The following is a 22,419-nucleotide window of genomic DNA, read 5'->3' as shown; positions in this document are numbered from 1 at the left end:
TTGATGGATGGATGAGTTTAATTACGCTCATATATTTTTTGTTTGCATAAAAATATATAAACAGATTTCAAAGGACTCAAAAACATCCCCAAACAACTTTTGAGGTAAAACGTAACGTTCAGAATGTTCACCATGGATGATGTCTGTTTATGCTCTGGACAGACAAACAAAAAAGACAAAGTCAAAGCGTGGGAACATAATATTTATTCCCTCCATCTTTTACTCATGACACATAATCTACAACAAGTAGCCCTTTTCCTAAAAAATCTGTATTAAGGCAACAAAGTCCATTAAACCTCTTGTTTCTGCCTGAAAACACCAAAAGGTTTTTGGGAAATGCTCAGAGTTTGGAGCTAAAGAACTGTTCAACATGATAAAAGAAGAGTCCCTTGTGTCTTTGGGGCTTGTATTTTTGTCCCAAATAGAAAATCTGTCCAATCTTTGAGCAGATAGATCCTGCAGGACTGAGGATAAAATGCAGTCTTTGATTCTCACAAAAGGATCTTGTAGTAGTCATCTTTATAGCTGTACAAGACCACCACAGCCACCCTGAAAAAGGACAACATGTGTTTGTTATATTGAGAAGGGGAAAAAAACGTACACTCGACATCCAAATGGAACATTTCAAAATCAGAACAATGAAATTTAGCCAGGAGGTTTTCCGGGAACTTTATTAAGAAGTAAGTCCTGTTTAGCAAGAGGATGTAACTTTGCCAGGAGCACATCTCAAAAGAGACAGAGCCTTGCATGTCGCAGTATATTTGAACAAAACCCCTATGTGAGTCATAAAAATTACTTGTGAAGTTACCAAGCTAAATAAATAAATCCAACAAGAACTAAGTAAAGGAGGAAGGTAGAAAATAACCTCAGCTAAATTTTTTATTTTTTTTACAAAACAAACAAAAAGAAAAAACAAAGAAAAGCCTCACACCTATAATAATTATGTTAACTGTCTAAGAACAGCCTTTCAGAGCCGCCAGAATGGCTGTGGGCGAGTTGAAACAGCAGTGAAGATGTCGGTTTACATGCAATAGTTCTGACTCAAAGAAAAGGTCACTGCCTTTAAACCCGTCCAAGATAAGTTTAGTTTATGATTCCGCTGCAGCAAGGTGACTGCTGTGAAAACCCTTTACCCCGCTCATCTGGCCTTAGCTGCCTGTCCCTCACATTCAACAAAAACATGTACACGAAAGGATAAAAAACAGATGCAAAATGTATACATCGTCTCTGGCTCTGTGGCCCGGTTTATCAGTGAGGCCTTGTGCTCCCCCTAAACAGCAACGCAAACACAAAGCAGAGATGGGAAATTGAAACCAACTGCGTTGGAGAGACTTTGATTTTTCCTGTTGCCGTCTCATTCATGACACTGGCTCTGGGGAGCTGGCCTGAGTCGGACAGCTGAGGTGTTATGATCCAGACGCCAGAAGACCAAACAAGGCGAATCCTTTGCCAGATTTCACCTCAGGAAACAGGATCAACGGGGGATTTAGTGTTCTTCAAGGTGGTGGTTATCTGTCTAACAGCGCTCTTTGAAGTTCTGGCTGTCACCGTTACACCTGGTGTCGGGGAGTGGCAGTTGCCTACAAAGGAGGTTTTTTATGTTTTAAATCATCCTTTAACCTATTTACCTGTTTAGTTTTGGCTCTTTTTTCTTCTTTTTTTTTAGCCAAAACGAGTTTAAATTTTTTATGTATATATTTAAGAACATATATTATGAAAATCTAGTACTTGAAAGCCTAAAAATCTTTTTAATTAAAAATAAGCTAATCAGCATCCTCCTACAGATAAGAAATTCCAGTGCTACAAAGATGTTTATGTTGGTGAGCATAAACACAAACAAGTTGGTTGAATTGATTTCTCTTCATTCAACCAACAGCATCATCTATTTCTGAGCTAAATGAAGGAAGAGATATTTTATCTTCCTGTCCAACAACCTTAAGTGTAGCATTAACTTAAAGTGATTTTTAGGGCGAAATGACATGTGAGAAACAGAAAAATCATGTAACTGATTATTTGAGGAAACATTTTAGTGAGTTTGTATTTACCACTGAAAATTAGACAAAATTGATTGATTAGTTTAAAAAAAGAGGAAATCGAGTTAAAATTGTGAAGGTATGATTGATGAAAAAGGAAGATTTCTTCTACCTCAGAAAATTAAAGGGTGATCAAAAAGGATAATATTCTTCCCAAGACATTGCTATATCCACAAATACTAAGTGAGAGAGTCAACATTCTAGATTTGCAGGAGCGGCTGAAAAAGAACACAACTTTTTGCACATCTTTAGTTCACTGTTAGGAACTAAAACTGACAGCTAACCTTTTCACAATCTTAAAATGGTGAATCTCATCACAGATGGACTTCAGGTAGCGCTGCTTTGGGAGACGAGAGAGCAGAGTCTTGACGGTGCTGTTGAACTGTTCTTCACTGTCAAACTGGAAATAAAAATATAAAAAGCAAACTTGAAAGCTACCCGATCTGAATAATAATAAAGACTGAATGATTGTGAACCAGAACAGACACACAAACTGAACAAAAACAAACTCATAAAAAGAATTAAAGCTGTAATTGAAATCATAAGAGGGTTGATTTTTTTTTTTGTGGGGGAAGTTTCGAGGGGTGTGGAGCAGGAGGCAGAGAGGAGATGCAAAATTTTTCAGATTTTCATCCACTTCACAACATCGAATTGTTCCATCAAATGAAGTCCTGAAATGAAGTCCTGAATGAAGTCCATAAATACATACATACAGTTCTTGCTTTTTGGAAAATTCAGGAAACAGACTTTTCCAAGGTGCTGTATATCATATACTGTAATGCAGTATACAAGCTGTTTCTTATTTTAAGCCATCATATTTTTAAAGATTTGAATGAGTTTTTTGTGTGATTTGAGCTAATTTTTCATATGGAGACATCCATCGCCAACAAACACCATGTACATTCATGTGTGTCATGCATCCTTCCTGTTGCCTTAAACGTGTGTAGAAAAGGAAAATCTGTATGAGTGACTGGGTCAGGCTTTTGCTTATAAGACCACTGTTTTAAGAGCATTTCCTAACCTTCTCTGTGTTTCTTCACTTTATAATTAGACTTCGTGGAAGGGAAACTGAAACTTTATGAGCAAAAGGTCCCAGTAAGGAGTTTGGAATGTGAATATAAACACCTCCTAACAGTGTGTTTTGTTAATTGCAGCACATGTCGGTCACCTATGTTTGCCAAATTAGACTTTTTTTCTGTCTATGGAAATATGCAGGGGAGTTTCCTCACTTTGCTCCTCATGGGAAGCGGCTGCAAAGGAAGGAGACGGGATTCCCTTTTCCTGTCTAGGATCTTGGACGTTTGCTGGCCATTCTTTCCTTCCCCACCCTCCCTCACAGCCCTCACTGGGATCCAAAAATTTTATGAACTGTGCTGTGCTTTTGATGAAGCTAGTAGGGAACCTACCTCCAGAGACAGGAAGTTTATCAGCGTTTCCTTCTGCAGGTCCACCTGCGGGATGAAAAACAAGAAAAGTTTCAAAACAGAGCCTTATCTCACACTCTAAGTAAACATCAAACTCCACAGAACACAATGCATTACATATTTAGACTGATACTGTTATTGTGGAAAGAGGCCTAATGGCTTGTTGGATTCATTCTGCTGCATTCCAGACTGACAGGTGGACAATTAGGCACAGGGTTCCTACATGTTTGACCATATTCTGCATTTTTCCAGAGTCCTCTATCCATTTGGACATGCTCTCAAAGTATAAATATAGAAGTTCAGGTCACACTGTAACTACAAAGAATGGCTAAATGGAAAGGTGGGTGAATGGATGGATGGTCAAATGAAGTTTGGAAGACTTTTGATTATTTTGTTTTCACACATCACATTTAGTTTCTGTGTCTGTTCACTTAATCATAATGACTTTATCTGATCTTTTACATCACAAAAAAGGAATATGAAATTTTGAAATACTAACAATATTTATTTTAGTTTCTGCTGCTGAGGAACCCTGTTAATATGCAACCACAGAGACTCAAAGCTGCTCACAGCATCAAACTCATTAAGCCTGTTATGTTTCACCAGCTCCTGTTTAGTGCTGCAGCAGAGATTCAATTTAGATTCAAACAGGGCTCAGGCATATTCCTGAAATACGCAGCCCCATTATAATTAAGGCAAGCGGGAAACTTTATCCATGGATATCATGCCCTAATCTGCAAAACGACTGTAAATAAACTCAATATGGCAGCCATTTACACCCAACCCCCCACGTCCAACAAGGTTAAGCAAGCTGCCTTCTCTGCGGTGTGTATTGTTCTGCGGCTACTGGAACGGATTCACAGCCATCTCTCCACCAGCGGGGGATCGAAGCGTGACTAGAAAAGGGCACTACTCTCCATGATGTTTGTTGTTTTAGCCATCAAAAACCCTTTCCCTGTTCTGTGATTTCACACATGAATTGAGCAGATAAGGTGGAAGAGAAAACAACAAAATAAAGAAACAGAGGACTTACTGCAAGGACCTCGATGTTGTTGCTCTTGTTCTGCAAATTGCTCCCCAGATTCTGTAATCTGGTCTGAATCTAAAGAAAGGGAAACAAATACGGCATACATAAGAGAAAAGAAAAAGCAAATAATAGTTCTTCCCGTGAAAATAAAATATCTGGAAATAATATTTTCACCTAGTCTTTTTCTAAATAAACTTCCGGGATGGCTTTGAGCTACAGGAAATATTTTCTTAACTAGAATAGTGCTCTCTCACAGAAACAAGAAAATGAAAACCTATGAAACAGCTTTTCATTAGGGAAACATAGTCACAGCTATGTTTCCCTATAACTGTGACTATGTTTCTACTTTATAGCTGTGACTTTACCCGATATGGACAACCTGATATGTTGCAAGTTAAGATAGCTGTTAAGAAAACAGCATTTGGTTGTAGTTATAAACAGTGCATAGTGTTAAAAGTGCCTATCTTGTTAATTAGAGCAGAAAAAAGTAAAAGCAGCAAGAGACTTTTAATCCGATATTAAGTGTCAGTGTAAAAAAATGCATACAAATGATATAAGATGAAAGTATTTTAGAGATGCAGAGAGAAAATCATATGGTGGTGGAATTTTTGGATTTTATGCTTAACCAACAATTTGGCAGCTCTTTGGCTATCTGATTTTCAATTGGTGGATCCACCAGATTTCTGATAACAAGCTGACATAGGCCAGATTCCAAATACGGTGCAATGAAAACTGATATTCCACCTACTGATGTCATTTCAAAACAAACATATTCTTTCACTTTATTTCAGAAAATTATAACAAATAGGCAAGAACTAGTTTATGTTAGAGATGTAAAGTTCATAGCAAATTTTTATGGGTTAAAGTATGAACATGTAAGAAAAGCTTTTTAGTTTTCGTCTGCATAACGATTTTACTTATTTGTTAGATTTGTAGAGATGCAAAAAGACCAACATTCCTAAATTTTGGTCTGCTTTTGATAGATCTGCTTTATTCTTCAACAAGAAATCAAAATTGGCTAAAATTGTAATTTTGAGGTTAACAAAACTAATGAACTAACTAATCTTATTGGTGCATCTGCTAAATAGACATTTTAAATATGTCTATCTAAAACATTAAACATTCAGAAATTGATTTGGTAGATAAAGTGAAGGTGTTGTTTGTGTATTAATAACCTGAGCCTCATATCGTCTTCTTGCACTTGCGGAAACTTTCTCTGGACTGATGACGTTAACGTTCATGTTGGTGCTACCGCCATGTTGCTCCAAAGAGCCTGAAAACAGTTTTCCACATTTACCATGTTATTAGAGGACTGGGCGAGAGCACGTTTATCTGAGTTACAGCCCAACAGTATGAAAACAGAAAGCGGTTTGTGTTACGGTGCTGTAGGACTGTTCTCAGTACCAGTGTTGTTAAGCTGTGATCCTTTAGGGTTCTGGAGGCTTATGCTCTCAGTCATTTCTCTGCAGGGGAACAAGAAGAGAATTCATGAGATGGAAAACCTCATAACTCTTTTTGAGCAATCTGAGCTGCACATTACACAGATTTCTTTACCTGATGCTTCTCTCGTCAAATACTTTGGTCCGGCATTTCTGAATGATGTGGTCCACCAAGTCCCACTCTGGAATTCTCTTCTCAGACTGCCTGTCTTTCTCAAAGGATTTCACCTGGGAACACAGAATTCTTCTAACATACTGCCATTCAAAAACATTCAGATATTTCGTGCACAGTTATCTTCAACAGTAATGCTTTCTGCAGAAAACACACAAAACAAGTTTTATTCTCAAATCACAATACACCTTAGATGTCGGTGAAACAAAAAAAAAAAAAGGATCCAGGGCACTTTGTTGATTTACCTTCACATAGTTTCCATCTTTGTCAGATACAAGTGCCATGCAAGTAATGCCAGCCAGTCTGCAGTGCTCCAACAGTGTCTCCTGAGACTGAACACGAAAAGATAAATTTTTATTCGCTTTAAAAGGAACATCTCAGTTTTAAATGTCCAAGATAAAACGCAACAGAGCTTTCACTGTTGGTACTCAACAACGTTGGCCTGTGTGAGTCTTGAACGTCTAAGAACTACACCCCTCAGACAGCTTACAGTTCTCAAACCAAGTACAAGAACTATTACAGAATAAGAAAGCAAGAATCTTGATTCAAGAAGGAAATGCAACATAAATGCAGAATCAAAACCTCATGATGCAAATTCTGCTGTAGCCATTTGCACAGTGTTGTGTTCAAGGCTGGTCAGCTCTATGCAGCAATTTATGCAAAACAAGCCCTAAATAAGTACAAAGTGAATACATTGTAAACAGTAAATGGACTTTCTCTTCAGTTGGCTGATATTTCTATATAAATATTTTTTAGCTGTCTTATATTTCATTTTCTAAGCTATTTGCCTTGTAATGGTATAACTTTTTTGTTTCGCCTTTTCTCACAACCTCTCTCTGACTGCATTATGTCAAAGGTAAGTTATCGCCTGAAAGGCCTTAGCTGACACCACAGAGGCGGGTTTGCCATATTAGGCAAATAAAGAGTGAAACCATCACCAGAGCATGGATAAAAGCTGTGGATTATTTCTGTTAATATGCAACCACATGAGCGGCATTAACAGTTCTAGCAAGAGGGGATTTATGCCTGAGAAGTCTACAAAAAAGGTAAAAAGCTAAAAACGTTTTACTGGTTCATGCATAATCAACAAGAAACTGTAATTGGCAATATAATTGCTTTAAGCAAGAGTTAAACTTTCCTAATTGCTTCGGAATACTGACACGCCCCTACAAAAGACAATGAGAACATTTAAAGCACATATTGACTGCATTGATGGAAAGTTTAGACAACAATACGTTATACTGAGTAGAGGAAGAATAGAGGAAGGATTAAAATGCTGGTACTGGGTGGTGGCTGGCAGGCTGTTTGTCAAATAAAGATTGTGACAGAAGCATGGCACCAGAACTCCTAGTCCTTACTCCAAACACCTTCATATTGATGGGAGTGATCTCAGCTTGGCCAAACTTCCAAATTCAGTCAAATTATTGCAAATCAGAACTCAAAGCACTTTCTTAAAAGTGGTTCTGATAAAACACCGGCAGGGTCAGTCAGTTAGCTAAACAACTCTGTGACATTTGAGTTTGCCTATTTTCTGTCAAATGCCACTATAAGCATACAGCTGGGGACAAAAGCAACAACTTCCTCCAGTAAGTCAGGTGTTGCCCTCTGTAGGCAGGAAGAGATGATTGCATTTCAGCAAACTAAGTATAACCAAAAATAAAAAAATAAATGTGGGATTGAGTTTGGGTATACAGAAGGCTTAGTTGGTAATCATTAAATATTTTTCGAGACTGCAGGGTAAAATCGCATCCCTCAACAGAAAGAAGAATAGCATATATTTAAGAGTTTGCTTTAATGGAAATTTCTGTGTTATTACTTGTACTTTCGTTACCAGAGTTCTTTTTGACATGTATTACTTTTCTGTGTCTTTCTCAGCATTTTTGGTTTTATTGGATTGGTGCAGCAGAGAGACAGACAGGATATGGGGAGAAGGATTGCAGGGGTATTATATCCTGCAATGGTCTGGCTGCCTATAAAAATATTTTTACGCTCATGTGGTATTTGGCTAAACTGTTGAGCAATTTGGTGGTAAAGTAAAACATATTTATGACAATAGTATCAAATCATAGACTTACAATGCTTGATATGGCTATAATAGGCAAGAACCAACAATACTAAGAACAAAACGCCTAAAAAGCTGGTATGATCACACATTCATGAGAAAAAAGAAAGCTTGCATATTTTGTATGCATCAAGACTTTTTAGACTGCTCTTATTTTCTCACAACCTTTTCAATTTAGTTTTATCATTAATACGTGGTAAAATTGTAGGTGTTATTAAAGTAATTTTAGAATCTTATAAAGGCCATACAATTAATACAAAAACACTCAAGAATCTACAGACGAAAATATTTTTTTGTGGGACTACATTCAGAAACATGCTGGCAGTGTCGCAGTGTGGGCCTGCTGGGATGGAAGGATGCAATCACATTTTTGTTTGATACAAATTTCATTAAATATTATTGCTTATTTGTTATATTTTTCATACACAATTAAGTCAGCCTGCTGACCTGTAACACATCGTAGGCAAGGTCGGCAGAAACGCTTGAGCTCCACAGCTTCTGGACAACACTAATGGCTTTGGACATTGAGGAATGTCCAACTGGGACCACCAGGACATCACAGGAACTCACCACCAGCTAAAACAAAGAACAAGTATAATTAATTGCTAATTACAGCAAAAACAAAAAATTATTGTAAAGACAAATATTAGAAATGCTTATTGTTAGGAGTTAAAATATAACATAAATTACTAAGTTTCCCTTCTTAAATATAAAATAGAGATAAATTGCTGTGCCCCCTTAAATAACTCCTGGGAGTGACGATGTGCAATGATCATAGTTATTAACGTGTTTCTAAAAGTGGCACCATGGCAGCCGACGGCTGCAAAAAGGTATCATTAAATATGAAACTCTGCCTGCTGCTCCTCCATTACAATAATTAGGAATTTCAGATTTCTGTGCTTTTATGTGTCTGTCTCTCTCACTGGCTCCTCCATATTGGCCATGGCACCATAGACTTTGTCCAGAGCAATGCTGGCCCCCACCGCATTGGGGACCGGCACAGTGGAAGCTGGTCCTCGGAATGCCAGGATCTAAACAAAAACATAAAAGAAGACAAAATAAGTGGGACATATATCAACAACACTGACTCATGTATTGTGTCATGATTTTGGATTTGAAATGTTGGTGGTTGACTTTAAAACCTACCAGGTGATCATAGCGTCCTCCAGCAGCTATGATGTCTGGTGCAGTTCGCTTTCGTTTCTTGATAAACGCCACAAACTGGAAGATGACTCCAGAGTGATGCTGCACCTTGTACACCAAACCTAAGTTAACAATAACCTATAAAATAGAAAAACCTGTATTAAAAAAAATAAGAAAACATAGATAGCTAAGGATTTTTTTGCTGCTTTAAAACTCAAAATTACCTTTAGTTTAACACCCAGTCTTTTCAGGAGGACGGTGAGCTCCTCCAGGTCCTTGAGGCCCTGCTTGGCCAGCTGAGTGACGGCTGTCTTCTGTTTGGTGAGCGATGTCAGCAGCGGTGCCAGCTCTTGCAAACTGCCCTTCTGCTCTATGTACTTGTACAATGTTTGCAGCTGAAAACACAACACAAGGAGAGTTTTGGCTTGTCCATGCTTGATATGCAAAAATCTCCCTTCAAAGCTGAGCATATTTGAAGGCACCAAGTGTACACTTACAGTGTTGGTTGAAAGGGAAAAGTTGCAGAACTTTGCCTCAACCTCACCTCTGGTCAGCTTTTCATTCTGCAGCAAATGTGTAATAAAGTTACTGTTACATTAATTGCAGGAAAAAAACACATTTTAATTTAAATATTTTGTATTTTAGCACCAAAAAATCTAACTGAATCTGAAATTAAGTCAATATATCATATTATAAACATACTGTACAACATGTCATTATTTGTGTAACAAAATAGAAATTAGAGAATTAGAAGCAGTTTTTGTATACAAATTGCTTTATTTAACTGGGGTTTGTAGCTATTCGTTTATGCCCAGCTTCTTTAACCCCACACATCTGAGCCTTAATGGACTGAGATATTGATTATGCAATTCTTTTTAAACAAGGTCACACTTATGATACTCTTTTATGATTTAATTATTTAAATTTCATTTCAGCAGGGACATGAAGCATTGCATTTTTATCACATAAATAATCACAGCTTAAAACTGAATATTTAGTTTGACTTAAAACATACTAAACAGACAATTCAGCTCTCTAGTTAGTTTCCACCATGATTGCTTCATACGTGTAATCTTATGTGTAATATAAGCTGGACTAACCCTAGCATCACAGAGTATGCTGGATGCCTGGCTCAGTTTGTCCTCCGGGATGCCACTGTGGAGTAGGATGGCCTTCAGTAAGCTGGTGTGGTTCAAGTAGATGTTATAGTTCCTCTCCTGCAAACACAAACACACCTTTAACCCTCTCAGCTACAATTACAGTCCATCTTCACACAATGAGCACCTCTGAATAATAACTGTTGTGTCCGGCAGCAAACATTCTTTAAAGCTTTCACACAAAGACCGGGACAGTGCAGAGGATCAGAAACAGGATGCATGAGGGATGTAATAGAGGCTAGACACAAGGCTGTCTGAGTTTATAAGGTGTGGAAAAAGAGCCGGGCTGGAGACTGACGCAGCTCTGCGATGGATGCAGACAGGAAATGGACTATACTATACCCTCCTTCCAAGGAGGGAAGGAAGTGGACAAAGTAACGCAGAGTAGATTTACTACATAAACAATAAATACAATGTTAATCAGCCATCCTTTCACACATTTTGGTATGTTAGGAATGTGAATGGGAAGTGAGAAGGAAAAAACAAGAGTTGAAGCAGAGCTGATGGCATTTTTGTAGGAGGACATACAAGAATGGCAGAATGACGCATAAACTAAATGTTCAATCTGAAAACAGCAAACAGGAGGAGGAAACAGGATGAAAAAATACAAGCAGTAAATGTGAAAATAACCTGAAGAGCAGGAAACTCCTGGATTATTTCAGAGACGGTGTAAATGGTCTCGGCGTCCGGGAGCAGACTGTTGGTGACGGGTGTGATGATGTCAAACGTGCACTCCAGAATCTCCCTCGGGTGTGCACGATCCAGCTTTCTGGGTCGGAACACACGTTCAATGCAGTACCTGGACAGAAATGAACACTCAGAGACTTTGCTTCTACTCAGGATGAGAATTCAGTCTTTAAGACCCACACTTTTATTAAGTTTTGAGTAAAATTAACTTCAGTGACCAGCACACTTCACCTTTTAACTTACACAGTCAAACATGCAAATGCACCAATTAGGCTTTTTCAGGTCAACAAAGATTTCTCATTTTCCCTTCATAAAAAACAGAAAATATGTTGTGCAGGTTCTTTGATAGAGTTTTGAATCCAAACAAAAGAGAGTAACTAACAAGATTATGCAACACTGCATATGTCCACTAACACAGAAGCACTTACAGATGCACTTATAGACTTAAAATGAGTTCTTAGTTTTGATGAATACACTGATCTAGAAAAAAAATATCTGAATCTTCAGTGTTTCATCACTTATCAGACCTGTGAAAGGGAAAACAGGATGTTTCCTTTAATGCATCTTAACACAAAATATGTTTTGGTTTGTGGTGCTGCATTGTGTGGACAAACGTGATCTCACAGATTTCTGTGCAATGACCCCTAATTGTCTGCACTCATATCTCATGACATCTAGTTGTGATAATTTTGTTTTTGTTAAATACAATAAATGTTATATTAATATAATATTAATAGAATTAATTAGTCTTAGCTTTCCTAGAAATAAAATTGTGATTGGTATAACATAGAACAAAAAATCATCTCTTTGAATATCAACGCATGTTTAGCTTTAAAACAAATTACCAACTTTACCTCTTCAGTTGTGTTATATTGTTGCGGGCAACAAATCGTGCAAACGCCATCTGAAGTGGAAAAAAATGGGTTGAGACACTGTGCAGTAATAATGACAGTAAAGTCAGAGAATATGTAGCTGTAATCAATCACTGTGTAGACACTACATTTGGTCCTCAGGGTTTCCTGAAGCAGCTGCTGATCGCTGCCTCCAACTGTGTGCATTTGCATTTGAACCACACATTCATGAGTGTGTGTGGTATGTTTGTAGAACTCACATGAAGGTCATGGGGCAGTGTGACCAGCATTCCACTGTGGTCCATAAAGCAGGCCAGCTCGCTGCTATCATACAACTTCCTGTTTCTGGGGAGAAGCATTGGCGTGTGAAGTCGTACTGCACCTGAGGACACATTACATCTATAAGAAAAAACTCAAAGAGAACATGCAGGCAGATACAAAGAGCACAGCTTGAGGATGGAAAGGAACACAAACACATGCACAGAATCTGTGCCGCCTGACAGTGAACCTATTGTTTAGCTGCCTCACACTGAACCAGATGTTGGGGTCTTCAAAACAGACCAAGAGCAGGTCAAAGGGTGCAAGTAGCTCGGGATGATGAGTAAACACTGACTCATGTTCGCATGCACACATGTATGCTTACCGTGCTTCTTAAAGATTCTGGTGATGCTTTCATACACATGTTGCTGCAATTTGGAGATGCTGAAGTTGAAGTTGCCCTGAAGGGAGAGCAAACAAACAACCTCTGTTAGAGGGGTTATTACGACATGTAAAAAAGTTCCTGTGCGCCTGTTAGAGAGGGTAGGGAGAAAAAAATGAGAGAACAGTGAAAGTAATGAGTCTGCAGTGACATCTTCAGGTATAGAGGGGGAAATGAACAAGAAGGAACAAAGATTTGCCCCAGCTTTTATATTTCTGAGGTTTCTGCTTGAATTTAAAATTAGTTAACTTAAGTAAAAATGACCCTTTTATAAATTAAAAAGATAACAAATAACTAGCTTTTAGGTTATTTAGGAAATATTTACTTCTTCAAATACAATTTACTTACACAAAATTTTTTTGAAATAAAAAAACACAAAGTTCTTTCAAACTGTAGCTTTCCTATAAATGCCACAGATGGCAGGAATCAAAATGAGGTAATTCTCTGTACTTTGTGAGAATATTTCATCTTGTTAGCATAGTGATGGACTAGTGACCTATTTTAAAAAAAAGCTCCACTGGCGCATATCTGAAACACTTTAGAGGACTTTGACTGTCATTTGTTAAAACTGAATACTGCATCAGATTTAAGAAGGAAATCATGAATTTGCACAAAACATTGATTATTATATGATCCTGATGAGCATTTAGGGAGATTTTAATATGACAAAAGGCTATTTGAAGTTTAATTAATTATTCACTGATATATTCCAAGTTTTATGAATTTACAAGTTAGGTGATAAATCTCAGTTAGCCAGCTGGACAGAGTCTCATGACAACAGATGATTACACTGTCAAAAATTAGGTTTCCCAAAATGCTAAAGGACACAGAGTGTATGAAGCACAGATGAAAACAGTACCTTGTGCATGTCCATGTCATAAGCATAATCCATGACTGGTGTGGTGTTTTGGGAAAACAGCTGCCCCACCATGGTGCGGTAAGCCTTGCCATTGATATTAGCCATGGTGTGCTGCAACACCTCATGAAGCTCTGACTCCTCCATCTGAGGCGGCGGCAGCAGTTCGCTCTTCAGTAACTCCTGGGTGGTGGGTCGAAGGGCTGGGTCATGCTTCAGCAGCCACTCTATTACCTTCCTCTAACAATGGAGAATGGCACCATACTGTTAAAGTGCAGCTTCAAAGTGTGGAGGACAGAGAATTGTATCACATTTTGTGGTTCAGTTCTCACCAGTGTTCCTTGTTCATGTTCAGGAAAGTCTTCTGGGAAGGAAATTGACTCCTGCAGTATTTAAAGAAATAGAAATGAATTAGAACTCAGGTTTAGATAAAAGCATTTAGCTCAAATTGTTTCTCATGACGTACCATCCGTAGCTGGCTCAGGACGGAGATTCGCTCTGCACCCGTCACAAACGGCCTGTAGGACATCTCAAAGAGAATGATGCCCAGACTAAACAGATCAACTTTCTGTGGAAAAATAAGATTGAAGTCAACATTAAGATGTAAGAAACAAAACATGACTGAATTATTCTGGTTTTGGAAAGAAATGTGAATTTGAGTTTCTTTCCTGGTTATATGTGGCTTTGGTGTTTCCTTGGACCTCTGGACTGACATAAAGGGCTGTTCCAACCATTCCTGTCATGTTACCTAAAAGTAGTAGTGCAAAACTAAATGTTCGTGTCAGGGATGGGAATCGAACTTCCATAGTTATCAGAACTAAAGAGTTATTTAGTGTGTCAAAACTCCACCTGAAGGGTCTGGTTTGGCCATCACAGCTGAGCTGCTGTCCTCCAGTTCAAATTTACCTGCTGCCTGTTTGAAAAAAAAATGTAAAGCTCAAACCATGACTAATTTTACACACTTTCAGTTAGGCAGTCTCCACAACATACCACATTAGCAGGATGATCTGTAGCCAGACCAAAGTCTCCGATTTTTACATGGTCTTGGGAATCCAGGAAGATATTCACAGGCTTCAAGTCCCGATGAATCATGCCCTAAAAGAGATTAAAAATTTTAAATGACTGAAAATATTGATTTAATATTTACACTGCAATGTATTTAGATTCCAGACCTGCTCATGGATGTAAGCAAGACCATCCAGAATCTCCCTGAACAGCCTCCATAACCGATTTCTGTCCAGGTATAGACTTTGATCTATTGTGTCTCTTAAAGTGCTTTTTTCACAGTATTCCATCTGTCAGGGTCACAGGAAAATCATAAATCAATTAATATTTATTCATAATGCACTTAATATTAAAATGCCAACACAAGCCCCTTTACATCAGATTATCATCAGAACTGAACAGCCGAACTGATGACAATTTTGAGAATGAAGACATGAAAATTCAAACAGCAAAGTGTCTGAAACTGAAAAATTAATGACAAAAATAAAACCGCAAAAAATAAAAAAGGAATAAAAAGCAAAGGTTAAAGAACAATCTTAATATTCAATCTAAGTAAGATTATTATTTTTATTGCATAAATGTAATAATTTCAAATAAACTTTAATCAAGCTAAAACTATATTAAGTCTAAAGATATGGTTATAATTTGAGAATAAATAGAGATTTTTTTATGTTTAAAACAAGCTTGTTTTGATTTTTAAAGACAAAACATTCACAACAAAAGTCAAAACGTTCAGTAGGAAAAGTTGATCAGAAAAGAGCCGCTTACCTGTATGTACAAGTAATGTGCTATAGAAAGCTGCTGATCAGAATCTGAGCTCTCAGTTGTGCTGGTTGTTGTCGGCCTTTTTTTTGGCTCCATCTGTAAATACATACACAATATGTTTACAGCTCCAGCCTGAAATTACTAATGCAAAAAACAGAATACAATTTACTGGGGCTTATTAGTTCAAAAATTTTACAGTGAGAATATGGTGGTGTTTAACTCCAAGCTGCCTGCAGTGCATCAATATGTGTGCATTTTAGAGTGTGTTTGGGTGAATGTCAAGTGTAAAAGCCTTAAAAGTGGTCTATATGAATAGAAAAGTGTTACATAAGTTTATGTAATTTATAAATTTACTTTATTTAGGACCACATAGTTTGACATTATTCCAAAGAATGCAGCTGATGTGCCGTTCAGAACATTTACAGCTACTGCTTATTGTTAATTCTCAACCCGCATTGGGCTTTTACATAATTATCTCAATCATCAACTACCCACAATTACATTAAAGTATTAAATAAACTACACCAACACGGTAATAAAGATAAATAAATAAACATGTAGAAAATGTTCAGACTTGTGATATGTCGTCTGTGCTGTCATCCCCATTGTCAAAGATAATGTCACTCCTCGAGTCGCTGTCTGACGGTCTGAATAGAAACAAAAAAAAAATGAACAGGAAACATTTGAAATGTGTAAAAATTTTGTCCCAAAAAATTCTAAGCAAATTTTTTTTTTTTAAACTTACAAAAACGATGCACCAAATACATCATCCTCATAATCGTCTTCGTCTTCATCACTCGACTGGTGCCCGCTGCACTTGGCACTGGAGGACCTCTCGATGGAGGTGGACCACTCCACAGAGCTCGACACGGCGGGAGGTGGGGCGAGGTCCTCCACATTGTCAGGCAGGCCGAGCTCATTGAGGCGGCGCGGCGGGTCGCGTGCCTGGGGATGTTTGTCGGGCGTGCTCTGAGGCTCCGAGCTGTCGCTGTTGCTCAGCACTCCCATAGAGGGCAACTCGTGCCGCTCGATCCAGGCGTTGTAATAGCGAACAATGTTCTCATGGTTCAGGCGGGAAAGTAGAGTCACTTCCCCTTTGATGCGCCTGAACTGCTTACTGGCTGGATTGACCTGGATTCGCTTCACAGCATAGTAACAACCGTCCAGCTTGTTTTGTACCTGGGCATAAAAACAGTTTAAACAGAACAAAATGGAGTTTTAATTGTGGTGATAAAGATCTCTTAATTTCAGTTTAGGGAAAAAAAAGGTGTTTACCTTAATTACAGCTCCAAAGGCCCCTTTTCCCAGAAGCTGTAGCTCCTCAAACTCATCAAAGTAGCGAGAAAACTGCCTCTGCATCCCTGAGCTGAACAGAGCATCAAAAATGTGGCTGCGGGGAACAACGGTTGATCCAAAGTCCACTGCCAGATCTAGAGAAGAAATAATTTTATGTGAAATCTTTACTTTCAAATGTTAAATGGTCCACAATCACCAGTGCTTTCAAAATTTCTAAGTAAAAAACTACTTTATATTTACTTCTTCAAAAAACAACATAAATTTGAACTGTTACAACCTAAAAGAATCAAATGTTATGGAAGTTAAACAAAATTTGTAAAATTGGTGACACGAGAGTCTTACTCTTTTTCCAAAACCCAAACCAGTCAATCGGTCCAACACTCCAAAGTCAGACATAAAAAGCAGAAAACATTCCACACTAAAGTGGATCAACTCTCATTGAACCATGCCTATATTGAATGTTTTGATAAAAATGTACTTAATCTACCAATATCAATGTAAAGTTTACTTAGATAGCACTTTTAAAAACAGGTTACAACTGCACCAAAGTGCTGTACAGCTGTACAAAGACAAAAACACAACAGAATAAATTGACAAACATAAAATAAAAATAAAACATCACAACTGAAAAGTCAATTTTGCTTAACTTAATGTTCTCCAGTTTGGAATAATTTTGTCAACTCACCTTCTGGACTGGTGTCCTGGTACTGAGGAAGGTTTTTAGGTGAAGGGGGCTTGAGGAAAGAGTGGTCCAAAAGCTGTTGAGTAGTCCAGCGGTCAGCATCATTCAGGCAGATGCATCTAAAGACAAAAAAATAGTGGGTCAGGTATCATAATAAAGAATTATTCACACACTACTAAATCTGCTTTAATATTTTAAAACTAAACTACAATGTGATAAAAATACATTAAATATTTAATAATTATATAATTATATATAATTATATTAATAATATATAATAATTAATATCCTGAAACTGTTATGAAACAAATTCAAAAGAAAAAAAACCCAACACAAATACCAAGAAGATTTGTCGTAAAATACTAGTGCAAGAAAGTGGTGAAGTGCTAATTCATACATACTTGTGGAGGAAATCCTGAAAATCAGCAGGCAGGCTGTTTGGTACAGTAAATGGATACTCCTTCACTTCTTTACCCTGACTTAGAGCCAGCAGCATCAGCCCCAGGTTCCACACATCCCCCTTCTTCCCGGTTTTTGTTGGCAATGCTGTATCCTCGGAAAAACGGACCCGGGCTTGATCAAAAATGTCTTCTTTGCAGACATCAGCAAACCTTTTTGATAAGCTGTAGTCTGTCAGTCTAATGTTCCCCTCAGAGTCTACCAGCACACTGGAGGCGCCCAGCTGTTTGTGGACCACAGAGTTGGAGTGAAGGTAATTCAGGGCGGCCAGTAGCTGAGCCGTGTAATGGCAAAGTTTATCCAGAGGAACTGGGGTCCCGCTAGTCAGGCTTTGGTTTAGGTTGATCCCAGGTACATGCTCCACCAGCAGGTTCACCATGATACATTCCTCCTTTTCAGTGGAGCACAGGGCCATGTAATGCACCAAGTTTGGATGATCTAGTCGCAGGAGGGAGTTGAACTCATTCTCTGCAGCATGAATCTGCAAGAAATTTAACAAAAAAAAAGGTTTATGGTTAAAAGTTTTAAGCTAACCCAAGTTGGACCAGCAGTCTGAGGCTATTTCCAGGGTTCCTGGACATTTTCATGAGAGCATTCCATACCAATTCAAATTTCCAGAGAAGAAAGAAAGAGAACATTTATTTAGGATAAGAAAGGACAAGAACAAGGAAGGAAAGAAATAAAAAAGAATGGAAAAGATAAAAGGAAAAAAGGGAATAAATAAAGGATAAGAAAAGGTGGACACAATACTAAGTAAAGAAAGTAAGGACAGAAGGTAGGAAGGGACAAATGACGGACACACAGAAAAACCTCAAAGAAGAAGGGATAAAAGTCAAGAAGAATGGGGCCTGAGGTGACAGGTAAGGAAGGAAGAATGAAGGACACAAATAAAAAAAAGTAATGAAACACCATTTAAACAATTGGAATGGGGAATAACATCTTAGAATATATATTTTCCAGACAGCACAAGAATCCTGTGATCTGCAGAGACTCTAGTTGGAACAACATTTCTGACACTGGGACATCCTGAACATCAACCAGTGAGTGAGTTCAATGGTACACAATTTTTACTGCCATAATTTTAGTTTATACGTTTCATTTTGTATAATGCATATTTTTTGTTGTGACATTTATTTTGAAAGGTTTAAGTAGAAAGTGGAACCCAGCATATTTGCTGGGGCATCAGGAAAAAATGCATGGAGTATGGAAGCATGACTATAGCAAGTGGCTGTAGAAAAGTTATTTAAGTTTATAGAATTTATAGAATAACCTCATTTCTATCTTGAAAGAAGGGTCAGCCAGCGAGGTATGTTTACATGTTTTTGCATAATTTTTTATGCCGTTATTGTACTCATGACACCATCTCATTTAAATTTATGTTGTATTTTAGTTCGACGGTGGCGATGGTGTCAGTGGGACGAAAGTGGAGTTGTAACAAGAACAACTTTAAAGATTTACATTAAAGCCGACTTCATACCATCATTTAAACAAACTCTTTATTGCCATTAAGAAGAGGCGGAAGTGATAACAATCATAACACTAATCTAAACCAAGTAACACTGATGAAATGTAAAAGAGTTGATTTTACAAACAAATACTATATGTGACACTGATTTTATAAACTCAAATGTGTTTGACTCAGGACTCTGTATCAACAAATATCTAGAATCTAGGACCGAACGTCTTGATCAGGACATCCATACAAATTATTTTGATTATTTTCACCTTTCAAGATAAAAATTGCAAAGTACTTAAACAGGAAATTAAAACACAACACACCAAACACAAAAGCAGCTACTTGCCTGTTTTTTACAGCCCTCAAGTTTTCCTTTCTCCTGGCTGGTGAAGAATTTGCCCATCTTCTTGCTCCAGCGCAGTGACCACTCATAGATCACAGAAAATTCTCCAGAGTTCGCTTCAAAACCGCAGTAAACACTCCGTCCAAGTCGTTCGCTCTCACCTGTCAGAAACAAACACTCAGATTCTCTCGTGACTAATAGGCAATATTTACAAAATAGAAGAAAGGTCTTGTACCAAGTCTGCCAGGTCTCACCTAACATTTTCCCTTTGTGGACAGCAAGTTCTCCAAAAACGCTGCTGCTGAAGTGAAGCAGTTCCTGTGTGCGGTGGTTGTCCTCATTCACTGTGTCGCGTCTAGAAACAAACATAATTCAGGCATTACTGCAGTAATGTTGAGGATATGGCAGTGTTTGTGAGGGTGGCATACCTGTGGCGTGTATTAGAGGTAGTGCGACGACGATTAATAACAGCTTTCTTGGCTTCAGTCAGTTCAGTAGTTAGTCCACTGGGGCTGGGTGGATTCCCCAACACAGACGAAGTTTGCTCCATGCTCTCAAGTCGCTCCTGTAAATTAAAAGAAAAATAACTATTAGGGATGATCAGTAATATTTTTAGATTTTTTAAGAGAATATCTCACCTATTTGCTTTCATGCTTTTTGTAGACTAACACAAGTATAGTAAGCTGACATTAACAAACATGCTATGCATTGCTTGATAAAATCAATTAATAGTGCTCCTTTACTCTCTATATCATGATTGTTCATATTTTTGATGTCTATAAAAGCTAACTGATATATTTGTCTGTCTTGCAAGCAACAATGAAGTGAATCAGTTTTTTAAGTATGTGAAAGCTTCTGTTCTTGAATGTCTTATAAGATTTTGTGATGCAAGATCTTCATGTTTTACTGTGTTTCTATGACAATAACTGATAAATACCTGTTTGGCCATTTCTTTTCTTTTCTTTTCCTCTCGCTTCTCCACTTCTCTCTTTTGGATTACAGCCATGATCTCTTTTTTCTACAAAGATAAATATGAAACACTCAATATAATGGATATAAAATACTATAAATAAAGAATAATATCTTAAATATGCAGCCAGATTCAGATTTTATGGCTCCTATTCAGGGACAAGTGCTTAATGGTTTTGATTGAAATGCACAGAAAAGCCAACTTAAAACAAGGGAAGAACTGAATAAAACAAATTTGTAAAGCTTAATATTTTGCTTTTACTAAAACAAAAAACACCAGATGAATCACATTAGAGCATCACTTTACATAACAGCAACAAAGTAAGAATGTCTCCTCACCATTTCCTCTTCCTGCTTGCGCTGCTGGTCCATCCTCTGTTTCTCCTCCAGGGCCCTTTTCTCTTCCTGCCTCCTCTGGTTCTTCAGCATCTCTTCATGAAAGGACCGCGGCGGGGGCTTGTTGTGCTCACTCAGGAAGCCTTGGATGTAGTCTGCTAGCTCGTAAATCATCACCTGGCAAAGGGAGAGAAGTTAATGACCAGAAATTGGTGTACCATATGTAACTATGTGGTTTATCCTCACCTCCCCGCATCGTGCCGCTGCCAGCTTGGTTAGTTCACTCTGGAGATTCTGGAGGTTCTCATTTGAAAGGCCTTTGGCATTCTTCAGCTCCAGCTCTGGAGGCCTGTTGGTGTCCCATAATATTTTTATCATTTAATGATGCAACCTCTACAATGGATCTTTGTAATTCTTTGAGGCTAATCACAAGCAGGCACATGGGAAGCTCACTGTTCCCTAAGAGATCTCTAATTCTGTTCTCTCATGCAAGTCCATGAGGATAAAATCTAGATAACTTGCTTTAATACTAGAGGTGGATTAAAATATCCAGTTAAAAATAAAAAATATTTGCTGAAGTTTTTGCTAATATGTGTAAAGATAAATATTGTTTGCAATAATTCTGTTTTTGTTTACTGGTTTAATTTTAGCCTACTGGTTTTATTTTAGAAATATCTGAACTTCCATTATTAAAAGCACTAGAATTGCTTCTGTTACTGTCATGTCCCACATTGAGGGTTCTCACGAAGGTCCCATTACTTATTCACACTCAGAATTGCATATTTTTAGGTAGTTTTCACTAAACTGATTTACATCTTGTAGCAAAAGCCTGAAAAGCAGTTCAGGTTTATACTCACGCGTCCGGGTACGTGGGAGGGCATTTCACCAGCAGGTCCACGGTCACGTAACACTCCTGCCCATTATTCAGCCCACTGGGCCGCAGGCAGAGGTGCATCTCTGGAGGCCTTCTAACCTGAAAATCAAGTCAAATTTGATTTACAGTTGAAATTAGGCATTATACTGTTGGCTACTAAACCTAAAAGAAGTTTAATCTCAAGTTTTAGTGATTATCGTGATCATTGTGAGCTACAATTAATGCAGGTATCAGAGTTACCTTCCAGGGATCCTGGTTTCGCAAATCCTGGAAATCATCTCCAAAGATGGAAGCAATTGCTTCTAGTTCATGTTCCTGCTGTACTGTGTAGTCTTCTGTCCCATCTGTAGGAGTGTGCTGACTACTCATTCTTCTGCCTCTACAACTACATGGCAGTCCCCCTAGTCCTCGCTCACTTCCAGGCGTCAGAAAGAGGAAGCGCTGCTGCTACCGAGATGCCCTCCGCAAGCCCTCCAGCTCTCCGATACCCTGTAAGCTCAAACTTCAGAGCTTAACACGCACAAAGTATTGAAATTAAGTTGCGTTACTCTTTAATTTGCAGTTTAAAACTATCCACGAGCGACCATAACAACGTTGCAGCTCGCGCATGCCTGTTGAGAGATGTGTGTCGCATGTGAAACGTCACCACGTGGCGTTACCAAAAATAACCTCTAGAGGGCGGT

The 22,419-nt window shown here is 38.1% G+C and overlaps 1 protein-coding gene across 1 annotated transcript; it reads right to left on the bottom strand.

Annotated features, from left to right (window-relative positions):
- Positions 1-186: 186 nt before the first annotated feature.
- eif2ak4 (eukaryotic translation initiation factor 2 alpha kinase 4) lies at positions 187-22,376 on the bottom strand. The gene is made up of 39 exons (XM_023352914.1): positions 21,977-22,376; positions 21,720-21,835; positions 21,109-21,211; positions 20,866-21,039; positions 20,495-20,575; positions 19,986-20,122; positions 19,812-19,912; positions 19,561-19,718; positions 17,701-18,239; positions 17,303-17,418; positions 16,597-16,751; positions 16,067-16,500; positions 15,896-15,968; positions 15,325-15,417; positions 14,724-14,846; positions 14,542-14,646; positions 14,401-14,464; positions 14,220-14,299; positions 14,018-14,119; positions 13,884-13,934; positions 13,555-13,791; positions 12,639-12,714; positions 12,256-12,377; positions 11,999-12,048; positions 11,088-11,256; positions 10,401-10,517; positions 9,798-9,863; positions 9,525-9,695; positions 9,304-9,438; positions 9,081-9,188; positions 8,605-8,733; positions 6,341-6,427; positions 6,039-6,151; positions 5,889-5,947; positions 5,660-5,757; positions 4,491-4,559; positions 3,440-3,484; positions 2,318-2,433; positions 187-549 (listed from the first exon to the last, which is right to left on the bottom strand). The coding sequence occupies exons 1-39, from the start codon at positions 22,103-22,105 to the stop codon at positions 492-494; spliced, it is 4,959 nt and encodes a 1,652-aa protein (XP_023208682.1). The 5' UTR covers positions 22,106-22,376; the 3' UTR covers positions 187-491.
- Positions 22,377-22,419: the final 43 nt, after the last annotated feature.

Source organism: Xiphophorus maculatus, chromosome 19 (assembly GCF_002775205.1).
Source record: "Xiphophorus maculatus strain JP 163 A chromosome 19, X_maculatus-5.0-male, whole genome shotgun sequence".
Classification (NCBI taxonomy): domain Eukaryota; kingdom Metazoa; phylum Chordata; class Actinopteri; order Cyprinodontiformes; family Poeciliidae; genus Xiphophorus; species Xiphophorus maculatus.
This window is presented reverse-complemented; position numbering and strand designations above follow the sequence as displayed.